This window comes from Haemorhous mexicanus, chromosome 20 (genome assembly GCF_027477595.1).
Source record: "Haemorhous mexicanus isolate bHaeMex1 chromosome 20, bHaeMex1.pri, whole genome shotgun sequence".
In the NCBI taxonomy this organism is placed as follows: Eukaryota; Metazoa; Chordata; class Aves; order Passeriformes; family Fringillidae; genus Haemorhous; species Haemorhous mexicanus.
Genome location: NC_082360.1, coordinates 6,325,595 through 6,339,702, shown reverse-complemented (window position 1 = coordinate 6,339,702; position 14,108 = coordinate 6,325,595). Strand labels below are relative to the sequence as shown.

The following is a 14,108-nucleotide window of genomic DNA, read 5'->3' as shown; positions in this document are numbered from 1 at the left end:
AAATCTTTAAATTATATCACAGAGTGGACATTTTTCTCTAAGTGAAGGGCTGGGAGCAATTCCTATCTCTACTTTAGCCTACATTAATCACCAATTACATTCCAAAACCAGGTAATGCTCACAGATTCCAGTGGCTCAGGGGCAGCGGAATCTGTGCATTTAAAACCATTAAAAATACCAAGTGTGCTGAAATTTTCACTGGACTCTTGTAAGCAATATTTATTCTGATCTGCAAGAGTTAATTTCTGAAAGCTCCAGTTTAGCCTAAGCACTGTCTATTTAGTATGAACATAAGCACATTTAAAGTATTTTCCTCTTCTGAAGGCAAGAACAGCAAATGTGAGTGTGAGAAAGAACTCTAAAACTCATCTTCATTAGGGATAAAGAGAGGAAGGCTGTCTTTACACTGCCAGTAAAATGTTCAGCACCTCACAACTCCTCAGGTTTAATTAATCCCAAAGAGGACTGTGAGCACAGAAATACTTGTGCGAACACCCAGAGCTTGGGAAGATCCTCCTACACAGGCATTTGAGAGCATCCAGCCCCAGCTGGACACAAAGAAGGAAAAAAGGTAAAAAAAAAAAAAAAAAAAAAAAAAAAAAAAAAAAAAAAAAACCACAAACAAACAAAAAAACCAGCAGGAAAAGCAATTGCTGATAAATAGGACTTTAGATCCATAGATCCATAGCTGAAAACAGACTATTGGGTCTTCCTGGGAAGATAATAGAGATTAACTTGTCAACAGGTTTCAACAGATGAAACATTCCTGAAATTCTTAGAATGTAGGTGATAAAATACTTCTTAAAAATTAACTTTTCTGTGTGGAAAGCTGAGATTCTCTCTCATCTAAATGGTACCTGAATTAGAAAAGCATTTTCATATGCTGATTCCTAGCTAACTTTATCCCATAACTCCTTCCTCTTTTTCGTGGGGATTCTTTTGCAGAGCCAGATAAATCTGTACTTTGTAAGCAAAGAAACCAAGAAAACAGAGGGGAATTGGTGGCAAATTGTTACAGTAGTGAAACTGGTTTTCTAATAGCCTTTTTCAGAATAGTTTCTCACAATTTCTTTAGGATCTGAGCTAATGGAAAAGTGTCTTTCAGTTTATGTGGAATAAGGCATACGTGGGAATGATCTAAGAGGGTAAAGGTTCTTAGTATCCAGAGCCTTGGTTTTGGTTACTTGTAGAAATACTGATTTATGTAAATGCTGTGTTCAAGGACATTACAGGACACTGGTATGTGGAACAAAGGACTGGCTCTTCCCCCATAGCCATGGAATCCATAAACATGGAATGGGAAAAAACCCAACCAACTAAACAAAAAACCCCAAACCAACCAAAAATTAAAACAAAAGAGGAAAGAATTAACACAAAATTTCTTGACCAAGTTAAGCAGAGGAGTGCTCCTAAGTGAATCTGGAGCTCAAATTTATGTTGTAACCCAAATATCTTACTCTTCTATCCACCTTGCATTATGCATTGTCAGGAGAAAAAGTGGAGAGTTTTGGCAGAGAGGGAAGTGTCAAGAAAAGCAAAGATAGGTTCAGAACAGGGATTGGTTGTTTGTTTTTCTTTTATTTCAACCTCTTCTGCAGATCTGATCTTTTCTCAACATAAAAAGTACACAGATGCTTTTGAGGCAGACAAAATGAGAACAGTAAAACAATTCTCTGTTAAACTGGAACAGTAATAATTTGAGATGGAAAGGCTAATTTATTCACCTTCTTTAAAGAAATAGAAAAAGCAGGCCAGGACAAAACAGCTCTTTTCTGCTCAAAAAAACCCAAAACAACTCCCAGTGAAATATACTACTAGGCAGAATAGCTCACAATTTTTGCCTGCCACAAAGGATTTGCCTTGACACATAATGAATTTTATTCAGGTCAAATTTCAAGTTATCTAAATACTAGTTTACCTCCAGAGATACAGGGCTCAGGAAATTATATTGCAATAATTATGAATTTTTTTTCTTGGCACTGATTTGAGAAGTGGTGAATATTATGAATACACTATTCTCAAAAACTTTCTAAAAAAGCTCATAAAACTTTTGTCCCTTTCATGGCTAAAAAACTGAGTTTATAAACTCTACATTTCCACTCATTTATAATTTAATTAAAGCATCACCATGCTTCCTTGGCTACACTACAGCTCAGTCACTGCGGTTTTCCTTAGGATCAGTTCATGGAACATCATGGCTGGAATAGGCAAAGGATCACAAAAGATGGCAGCAGTCCCTTCCTTATTTTAGAGAGTTTATGAAAACTTAATATGCCTAGAAATTCAAGCATCCTGTCAGCAAAGGAACTAGAGAAATAAATAACTACAACACGTGGTGTTTTCTAGCTCTTGGAAAACTGAATCATTAACCTTAATAATGGTGTGTTTTGACTGTGGTGTATAACAGATGAGCTTTGAGGGCACATCCTTTACCCTGGGCAGGAAGTTCTGTGATTCTCAGGCACTCGGATCTGCTGCTCTGCATGCAAAACAACAAAGAACAAAGGTTTTTTTATTAATCTTGGCCTGTGTGAGAGGACATTTTTCTCCTCCTTTCTATTAATAAAGTTAGTAAAAAATAAAATATTTCACTTCTATAGATATATATAGAGATACATATAAAAAGATATATAGATCCAGGTGAATAAAGCAGTGAGTATATTAATAAACTACACAACACTACAGTGTTAATTAATTAACCTGAAAGATACTTCTCAAATTATTTAGCACAGTCTTTTTCCTAATACTATGCACAAACAGTAAAGTAGAAGATGCACCAACAGTTTAAAAGAGAATTTCAATCAATCAACTGGCTATATCTCATTCTCTCAACAGGGAAGGATGTATTAGGAATAAAAGTACTGAAGAAAATGTAGAAGCAAAATCAAGATCTTAGAAAGTTGGAACATATTTATTAATACATAGTTGATCAAATGAGATTTAGGCATCAAATATCTAAGTCTGTCTTGCTAGTCAGTAAACATAAGGAAATTAGAACATACTAATTTCAATATACATTCCTATAAATTTATGTCCGATCTGGATTCCTTGGAAAACCTCTAGCTTTTCTTTCTCTGAAAGAAGAGCTCTGAAATCAGGCAGCTCCAAAGGTCAGTGTATCAGTGTAACTCACTAAAATGGAACTCAGGCCCTCTGTTTTTTTAACATACTCAATTTTACCTTTTGAACCCACATAAAAAATGGAAAGAGCAATTTTTCATTGATCTGTATGTCTCATAAATTTGTTGGCTTCTCTGCCATTGACAACCTTTTAAATATTTATGTAAGCCTTCAGATTTTGAAAAGGCAGCTCTTTTGACATCCTTTAGCAGAGACAAAAATTATCCTTAATACAACTTTTAATGCAGATTCTTCAAACAAAACCAAATTATAGAATGCAAGAGTACGTTAGGGTTAAGAGTTTCCAAAACGCAGTTATTCCTTTAATCACTTTTTTACTTAGCCTATATAAACTAAGGTTAATAAACTAAGAGGAACATGCAAATGTATTTTTTCCCTCCTTCATGTAATGCTCGTGACTGTCACAGCACAGGATGAGGGTTGCTATCAGTGGTAAAAAAGTGGCAGTGGACGCACAGGATTGTTAACAGCTGAGTTCTGTAGCCTGGCTTAGAATGCCCCAAAATATCTTTTTTACTCACAATGGAATTCTTTATATTAAGGAGAGAATGATATCACTGCAAAGTTGGCATCACCATGCCCAGCAATTATCAGTGCAAGGCACCATAAATTTGGCTCCATTTGCTTTAGGCTCCATAGTTACTAACAAGCAGAAATCATTGTATTAATGGAGTAGTGGAAACAGAATTGATGCCTCAGGTTTTAGCTTTTATATTTTTCAGACTCTCTGCTGCTTTAATGTGTGGGTCTGGGCTTCATATAAAGGGATAGTAAGCTCTCTACACAGAGTAGGGAGACAAAACAATTCCTTTTCTAGCTGGGGACCCAAGGACACCCAATTCAGATCTCAGGCCCAAGACCATAAACAATTGTGAACTGAAGAGAGAAAAACAAGAAGGATGGGACTGCATGGGCTAAAGCTGGAATTGGACAATTAGCTCCAATATGTTAATGGACCAAAACTTATAAAAGTGTGAAACCTCATGACAGGTTGTTCATTTTTGTGACCATTTTGGGTTCACCTGGGGCATAGCCCTGTCTGGGCTCTTGTGCTGCCCAAGGTGGATCTGTTGAGACCTCCTAATAAATCCCTACTTTATTCTTTAGCTTCATCTAGTCTCTGTTCTAGGTCAGCCTTCACGAGGCATCACAATGAAGCACTTTATTATCCCTAAAAGGCAGCATGTGGCACGTGCACTCTGTGGGGTGTTACCAGTGTCCTTGGAGCAATTTCATTCCTGCACATCCTATGGCATATAATTATCTCAAGACTAACCATGACCCTGTGGGTCCCCCATAAAAATTATATTTTGTTACAGAATGGAGTATACATTATTGAAACACATTATTTTGATTACTGAAATTTGACATATTGTGCTGATTAACCAGTAAGCTTGAATATTTAATTTATGAGGTTAACTCCACATTTTTTAAGGACCAGTCACTTACGGGTGATTTATTAAAATTATGGATATTGATCTAGTACCAATATCCAACTGTGACAGACAAAGATACTCTAACAGTTTAAAGTTAGAAAGTGTATGTTTATTGTGACACAGGGCAGCCTGCGGGATAGCTCCCAAATACACTCCACAATTTACAGGTGATTACAGAGTCCTTTTATCTATACAGGTATTGAATACTCAAAATACAAATGCATATTCATAACTTTGGTACATCCCATTCCCCACTTCATGTGGTAATTAGTTCAAAAGCCATTAAGCATGCGTAGTTTGTTCCTCAAAATGGGTCGTTGTCCTTTTCATGGGGCGGGGTCCCAAAATGAGGAAGTAAATGAAGTCTTGCTCATTCTGACCTTTCTACCTTTCAATGCAAATATGACAAATGAACCCTTGGTAGAACCCCCATTCCCTGTCTTCAATTGGTTTCAGAACAGAGGAGGCTCACAATTGTCTTATGTTCCTAAGAGCTATTTATCTGTTTCTATATTCTTCATTATAAACCCAGATAACCAAACACTATGTTGACAAGCAATCAATTATTAGTTAACTACTAACTCTTAACTTCATCAAGGCCTACCCATTTATTTTGATTAACTCTAATAAAGCTTATCTCTAACTAAAACCTCAGCTCCTCTAAAATCTCTAGATTCCTTAGTTTATGTCTCATGGGAAGTAAACCAGCAAAAATGCAGAGGAGTGAATGGGAAAAGTTCCTACTGAAACTGGTGCTTTAAAAGCAGAAAAAAAGTGTGTCATGCCATATACTGGTAGATGACACATTACATTAGGCTGGTAGATGGGTTAATTAGGCTCATTAACATCATTTCCTTTTCAACTGAGAAGATGAAAAGATTATGTTAATCTTTACACTTCTCTCTTACATTTTACATTTTTCACACGGGCCTTTTTTAATCAAATATTGATGATGGTGCCTGTTGTTCTTCAAAGCCCAGCAATTAGATTGCAGCTCCCTCCCAGTAAGTGGTGTTTTCTTATCTTTATTTCCCTTCTCTCCACATTTTTTTTTCCATAAACACAACATAAGGTCCATTGAATTCTTGCCAGAAAAGCCACTCCGGATGTTTTATCTGATGACCAAGAAACCTGCAGAGCCTGAATCCCCCAAACTCTTCTTGAGCTGTGGAACAGATCCCACTGTTCTGTCCCACAGCTGAATCCACCACTCCTGAATTAAAGCCGCGGACTATAGCCGTGCCGTATAAACCAGAAGAATTTTCCTTTTCTTCCTCGCTGTGGCCATCCCTGTGGTAAAGGGTAAAGGTAAAGGCTGCGTGGCATGGGTGGATGCTGCTCTCTGCTGGCAGAAAGGAAAGCATGCAGGAAATGGAATTTCCCCTAAAATTACTTTCAAAAAGAAAGCATTTCCACAATTTCTTTACATAATGTTGCATACAGTGGTTAAGCATAAAGGCAGGGGAATGTATTAGGATAAAATAACTCTTCAAATGTATAAATATTCATTGAAAACACCTAAATAAAACTGCATCTTCTGTAGAAAATAACTGCTTAACTACAATTTTAAAAGTTCTTTTGTACATGTATCTCCATACACACAGAAAATTCCCCAGGACCAGGATAAAGATCTCAAAAGTTTGGTAAATCAATAGAACAGCTATTCCTATTTGAATACAGCAATCTTCTCTTTAAGAGAAGACTTCAAAACACTTCTTCTTTAAAGAACTGTTAAGTAACAACTCTGTAAAACTATTTTATATTCCAGCTTGGGCCCCCTCTAGCGGCAGCTCGAGGAATCAACACCATAGAACCAGTGACACTAACCAGCTACCATAAGCACAATAGTAAGAGAACAAATATTCTCATGTAGTAGCCATTGCTACTACTTGAAATAAAGGAATATAATTCTTATAATTCTGCTGCAGAAAGCAAAGCAGGTTGCTCTGACAGGTTACCTGTGAAATTCTGGTTTGGTGAAGTGCTTCCACACTGCCCCTAAAGTCAGATTTCAGATCACAGACCTGAAGTCTATGTAAACTTGGCTTTCAAACCCTGAAGCAAAAGCAGCCTCTGCTTTGCACAAGGGAGGTGAGGGTACTTTCTACAGTCCAGCCAATTTAAATCAGGGAGGAAAAAACTTTATATCACAGGACATGGTCAAGATACTGTGAACAACCATCAAAATAACCCCATTAAATGAAAGCAATTTGCTTGAGGGATTCAGAAGAATGATTCAGTTTATTACTGCACATAGAAACTCAAGTTCAGAAAGCATTAGTTAGAGAGTGAAATTTTCTATAGGACAATTCTCAACTGTCATGAGGAAAATGAATCACCATGGCAAAGATGTTGACATATCCCAGTGAAACAAAAAAACAATTTCATACTTATGTTTGCATTTTTTCACCTTAAGATGCATAGATGGGAGATCCTATGACATAGTTAATATTAGTGTTAATGCTTTAATATTTCATGGAGCACCTGTCCCTCCATGGAGCTGCTCATGGAGAGGAGCTGAGCAGAAATCCAGTGCCACATCACAGGTTCCTTGGGATCCCCATGGCACTGCTGCCATTGCTGAGGAGCAGAAACCAAAGGTAATGGTAGAGTGGTTCAGGTGCAGCTCAGAGAGGAGGAAAGTCCACGATTCCCACCCCTCACAGAGTCTGCACAGCTGCTTTCCTATTCTGCTGGAACATGGCACTCCAGGAGGAAGGATGGAAAAGCCAGGCCACAGATGATCAAAAACTGGTTATTGCAGCACATAAAACCAGGGCACTATAACTCCTTCAAAAGACAACTCAAACCTTGGTGATTTGTTTCCCTCTAAAGAACTAAGCCTTCTTTGGACTGTACCTATTTTTATCCTAAAGAAAGGAACACCCAATATTGCAGAAAAGATCCAAGGACACCAGAGCAGGCAGCCATACACAATTGATTTTCCTGCTCCCTTACATTCAGTGCTGCTCCAATGGCAGGTACTGATACGACTTTTAAAATGTTCTTGGAACTGATCTTCAGCCTACTTTTAACTTAAATAAATCCAAAAGGTAATATTTCACTATCTGTAAAGGCCCCAGGAAGCAGAGGGTCTGTGCCACCCCTTGAAGATGACAATGAACTGCAGATGTAGCATGGAATTGAAAGGCAAAGCATCCATCCCCTTTCTTCTTGTATTCCCTGCTCACATTTCTAGCATGGCTTCACCCTGAAACAGGCTTCCTTTTCTCCTCTTTTAACAGAGGCTCTTTTAAAAGAGGCTGTAAAATAAGGATGTAGGCCACAAAGGAAGTTCTAAAAGGTATTTTGTTCGGTACTATCTGTGGAAGAAAATACGAAGGGAACAAGATACTGAGTTAGCTGGGACAAAGCAAAAATGTTTCCACAGATGCTGGGTTAAAAACCACCATTATTTTTTGGGGGTGAGGGGGAGAGGGATGTTTCTAGACTAGTTTTTATGTGCATTTTGGTTTGGTTTAGGGATTTTGCTGGGGGTTTTTATTATTGTGGGGTTTTTCATAATGGTCATAAAGTCTGTAGCATTTTGAGATAAATGTGCAGCAAAGAAATTGTGTTTCTTGGGGGTGCATTTTTACTGACTTTGCTTATGTTCCACCTTTCAAAGAGCAGAATAGTGACATTTTTGTGGTAGTAGGACCAAGTTATACAGAGCTATCACAGGATATCCAGATCTTATTGAGAAATGAAGTATTGAATATATCAGCAACATATGCCTGTGTGGATATTTTGCACCAAGATGAAGAGAGAGAAAAATGCTGCTGGAGAATTATGTGCACAAAGCTCTGTGAAGCAAGAATTAAAAGCAATGAGATTAAAAAGAAAATAACTACATCAGGAATACGTTAATAAATTAATTAAAGCCTATCAAAGTTGAAGTGTTCCATAATTAAGATTGAAGCCCATGAGAGTGCTCTCTTCTACCTGGGGATTTTGCCACGGATAATATTACCTGTTTGGAAATGTTTCTAAATCTATGAGGAAAATGAGGTCAACTGAGATTGTGGCCCAATCATTAACTTGTATGATTTTGACTTTTCTGTTTTCTCAGACCAGCTTTATGGATGATTTAATATGTTTTCTCTACTACAGTCTCATTTCTAGGCATATAAGATAAATGTGAATATTGATCTTTTTTAAAAAGAGGAGGTCAAGATGTAGTGCTTATTTCTTCCCCAGGTTTGTTTGCTGAGTTTTCATCTTTGTGTAACTTTCAAGTCAAACACACAGAGAACAAAGCAGAGCAAGAAGCAGCACAAGGCCACCATGCTGAAACACCTGAGATCCATCTGACTAATTAAGGAAATCATTATATAGATCTTAACAGGTCTTTTTTATGAGCCTTTTAAACCACCCTATAACATTTTATCCAGTCTGCATATAAAAATTAAATACTGTGCTTTTTGGAGTAGCAGAGACTGTTCACTGAGACAGGAAAAGGCAACATCTTTCCCATAAGGTGCCCACTCTCCATACCACTTACTTTGTAAGGTAATGTACAAAATGCAGAAAATACTTCCTTGTTAACTTCTACACCTGCAACCTTTTGTAAGACCACATGCAAGTTTGCTTTCCCCAAAAACAACTTAGTTTGCTGTTCTGAAATGAGTCACCATCACTTTAAAGGCTCAGTACTACAAATACGGAGAATCCTTCTCTTACCAGTAGTGAACAAGATCAGAACCTCATTTTCCTGCAGTAGCAGTTAAAACTGTACATAAGGAAAAGAAAATATATTATTTGCTCTGCAAAAGGCATTTGTGGGTATTGAGCTTGCAGAGGGTGAACACATTCAAGTGTTTCTGTGTCCTAACTGTAAATTGTTATACTTGAAATGTACACCTGTAAAGGTGGTAAGATTTGGGGGTTGTGTATAAACAATATCCTGAACTGCAAGAAAGCAATTCATATATGATGGTCCTTCCCATAATCAAGCACAGCCAACTATAGAGCCTGGGCAAGTCAATGTCTCCTCACAAAAAAAGAGTTCCTCAATATTTCAGCCTTTTCATTCAGCTGTGATCTCAGTACATGGAAAATATAAGACCCTACTTCATAAACTGGCATATCCTGAAGGTGTAGTTGTTGCTGAATCTCAAGCAGTCTCTGCAGCTCCTCTTTCTTTGGGCACACATGACAACAAAACCAGTGCTTCCTTTAAACCTAAGAAGGCACATAAAAGGCCCAGGCCTTGTATTTTCATATTGAAAATCTTGGACTTTGTTCTGCCTGGTGCATAGTCTGTGCCCATGGAGGAGAATTTAACAGTCTCACTTATAGTGTTCATACTTCCCATCAGGTCAGAAATGAGGCACCTCAGATGCTTCACTGCTTTACTGGTATTCCCCATCTGCAGCTATGCAGGAAAATTCTGGTTTCAAAAAGTCAATTCCATGTCATTATGAGCACTGCATTTTTGTGAAGTGGGAAATAAGAAAGAAAAAAGTTACTCCCGTTCATGAATTTGCCTATCATTTCCCCTCTCTACTCTGTGGAGAATGATTTGATTCACACTGGGGGTTATTTGGGCCAGTTTTACTTGGAGAGAGAAAATAATGGTAATCTCATTAGAGATTTATGCCAATTTAAGTAAAAAAATGGATTCTGAATATTTTTGCATAGCCGCTGAATTTAACTGAGGGTTCAGTGAAGCATGAGCTTCCAAATATGAATAAGAGGCTTTATCCATTTTCCTCTATTTGTTTTTAAACTCCATTTGTTATTTATGATTAGCAATTTTGTGTCATTTATATGCAGTGTACTGAAACTGAGTTCAATAAACTAACCTTCTTTGACTTATTAAGCTAAACTCAGTATTTAATTATCATGCATTCAAAGTCAAGTAGAAAAAGTAAGGTGCATTTATAAATAAAATCATTGTGGTTTATTTTCAGTGAACAGGAATATCTGTCTTTATGCCTTTTCATCAGAAATTTATTACTGCTTACTTTAAATTGGAATAAACACCAAAAAACCAGTAGAACATCTCTATCAAAGTGTAAAGAACCACAACAATCAAAAGCTGTTTAATGTCCTCCATTTAGTTCAAGTGCACAGTCTCTTCCGTGTAACTTTTTACAACATACCATGAAAGAAAACAAGTCATTTAAACTCAGTAATTAGTATTATAGATAAAATGACACTGCAGCATATTACCATAATATTGATTATGGTAATAATTACCATTAATTACCATAATATTGATGTAGTATAGGATATAATACATTATAGTCAGTGTCTTTAATTTTACATTGAAGTGCAACAAAGCATATTGCTGCTACACTTCTGCTTCTTAATTTAAATGAATGTTATTCAAGTGTAATTTGTATCCATGCAGAATGTTTTTAAATAAATAATAACTCTAACTCAGACTGGATTATTTGACTTTCTAATGGCATAACTTAAAGAACTTCTTGATTTAGAAACTTTTTCTAAGACAGTGGAAATCATGACAGAATTATATTCCATATGAAAAATTTCTGCAATCATTTTTCATTACAGTAGCTGTAAATCAGTTTGCAGAAGAAGCACGACATTCAGCCTTTTAAAAAATAAAGATGAATCTTAAGGAGCTATTTGATGTGTAGCATGAACTAGACATATATAATCAAATTGGAATTAATTCTGTACTTCTCTGGCTAAAAGACCTTGCAATTGTACACATAAAATATTTATAACAAAACAAAGAGACTTGCATAGGAAGACAATGAAAGTTTTTATCTGCAGCTCCAGGAGACATAGAGTTCCCTATTAAAGAAAAATTGCATCTCAGCTTTTTGCAGCAGCTTTACTTTTGGGTAACTTTGTTATAAATATTAAAAGAAGGGGGAGGAAATTAAGTTTTAGATTTGTTCAAGTGTACTTTAATAATTTATGTCAGCTGAAATGTTCCCATTTTCTGCGCACAAATTTTCAAATGAAGCCATTATTCAGACCTGGCAAGAAAAGTACTCTAAAAACCTACTTAATTAGAAGTGCAACAGTCCTATTCACCATGTCAGCCCAAGGCTAAAATGTGTACATAGGGTTTAGCAAAATATTTGAATACACAATGTAAAGTTCAAAGCAGAAATTGAAGTGTGACCTGAGGTTGGTTGTTGCATCTCACAACCACAAGATGCGTCGCTGTATTTGAGTGAAGGTGTGTAAAGAGCAAAATCTCCAATCAGTTTGTAAGTTTTGCAGATTATTTTGGAAAAATCCTTTTTTTTTTTCTCCTCTCCACTTTGTTTAGGTCAGTGGGACTATGTACAACACAGGGAGACACGTATCCCTCCGGTTAGACAAGGAGCACCTGGTGAACATCTCCGGAGGCCCAATGACCTACAGTCACCGCCTGGAGGAAATCCGGTTACACTTTGGCAGTGAGGACAGCCAGGGATCAGAGCACCTCCTCAATGGCCAGGCCTTTTCTGGAGAGGTATGTCACCGTGGGGGGTGGTACCACTAGGAATTACCCACCTCTTATTTCTGCCTGAAGGTATTTGCAAGTTAATCTGCAAAAATTGTTTTCCTGTAGCCATTCTGAAAATCAAGGAATTGTTTTTTTCTTTTTTAACCAAGCACTGCAAATTTTGTGACTCATATCTACCATGACACTGCTGTGTTTATTGCATGTAGAGACACACTCTATCCTCATCTGTGCTACTTACAAAGTAATCAGGTCTCTTTGGATGGGGCCTTTTTGTCTCTTGTAAAGGGAAGTATGAAATTAACTACAAAGTAATGCTGGAAGTGCTTCAAATTCCCACAGAAGTGGTACTTTGGCTTTTCACTGGTGTGTGACACTTCACATTGAGTACCATCCTGCCTTTGATTCATGCAGAAACAAGGCAATACTTGATTCTGGAGATGACTCCACAGAATTCTGCTCAAGAAATAAAGTTAACTGCATACATAGTCCCTGGCAGAATAGTAATGTTTTATGTTAAATACATGTCCATAACATGTATTTCCTGTCCCAAGAAAGACCATAATTTCTTGATCCTGATACCTATTCTAGAATGGCTCATTATTCTTGCTAGATAAATACTTTAGTGGCTTAGATGGAGCCCTTTTTCAAGATTTACAATAAAGTTTGCAGACTTTCTGGGACAAACAAAATGGGATCCTTCAATTTTCCTTATATAGGAACATTCTCACATAAAAGAGATGCATGAGGTTTGCAGTACCCCATCCTCCTCCAGCTTGGGCCATGGCTGGGAACTACACAGTGTCCAACTCTACAACTCAATATAATGCTTCACAATAACTCTGTGTTACTTTAAGGATTATTTTTAAAGCCACTCTGTTACCATTCTTTCAGAATAACAAAAAAAGAACAGCTTTTTCATCATAAAGCACTTATTTTCTCAGAGATGAGTAATCAAATTAACATCTGTACTATGCATCACAGACTGGTGATGAGTCACTTAATGTGTGGCATTTTCTTTGGCACTGAGCAACAGCAGTTATTTAAGAGTAAGAAATTAATTGCAGCTTTGTTACATGATGATGTGATAATTGACGGTAATCATTAACTTTGTTTTATAAGGTACATATAGCCTGTGGCAGCTTTTTTGTGAAATTACTAATGTCTTATGCAACTGATTTTGGTTGCCTTTGTTTAATTCTTTAAGTGAACTCATCATGTATTGCTCCTTTAAGCACTGAAAGTAAAGGATGCTGTAGTAAACAAGGTCTTTGCTTTGCTATTCAGACACATGAGAGCAATATTCAAACAAAAAAAAAGTTGACTGAACATGCAAGCAAAAATCTGGTTGACACATACCACAGCACTTCTAATGTATCACCACCATTTGAGATGCTTTAGAAAGAGTTTTTAAGTTTTTAATTCATCAGTCCTAGATTATAACAATGTAAAAATGTAGAGGATTGTCTGGCAATACTTATTGTTATTAGCTATAGGCTCTTCTAGTTTTGAAAGTTGGAGTTCTGAAGTACTATTAATATTTGGTGGTTTTTAACAGAGACCTCAACATTTTTTAATAAGAGCAGAAAACTGAGCTTAGTGGAAACTGCTGTTAGTCAGTCAGGCACAACTGGATCTGCAGTGTGTGCAGGATTCATCTTGTTGTCTGAATCCTCCTGCACTGAATAGAAAGAGCTCATCACCTTCAAAGGATTAATCAGTCCTGACAGCCAGAGCTGGGTCTCTTAGGACAGGGCAAATCACTCTGTGGAGATGCATTTTCCTTGACAACAGAGCACAGACAAACAGCAGGCAGAGGAGTTGAGATTCAAGGACTCCCTTTCAGGTACTGAGATGAATTCTGTCCTTCAAAGGTGTGTTTTTCAAGGTTTCAAAATCTGTTTTGGGCAGCTGGACAGATGAACTCCAGCAAGGTCAAGCATTAATTACTAATTTGAGCCTATACCTGCATAGTTAAGTCTTATTTCTAGAACACGGTATTCCAAAGTACAAGCCCAGATGCAAATCAGCGGTGCTGAATGGCTGCAGATTTCCAGGGAAGGGCAGCACCTGATGGAGTTCTTTGAGCGTCCATCCAC

At 37.1% G+C, this 14,108-nt stretch overlaps 1 protein-coding gene across 4 annotated transcripts in view; it reads left to right on the top strand.

Annotated features, from left to right (window-relative positions):
- Nucleotides 1-14,108, top strand: part of CA10 (carbonic anhydrase 10) — a 194,117-nt gene that overhangs the window by 141,725 nt on the left and 38,284 nt on the right. For all 4 annotated transcript variants that reach the window (XM_059864373.1, XM_059864371.1, XM_059864374.1 and 1 more), the window contains one exon: nucleotides 11,833-12,018. In XM_059864373.1, the coding sequence (XP_059720356.1) occupies nucleotides 11,833-12,018 (186 nt within the window). The remainder of the gene's footprint in view (nucleotides 1-11,832; nucleotides 12,019-14,108) is intronic.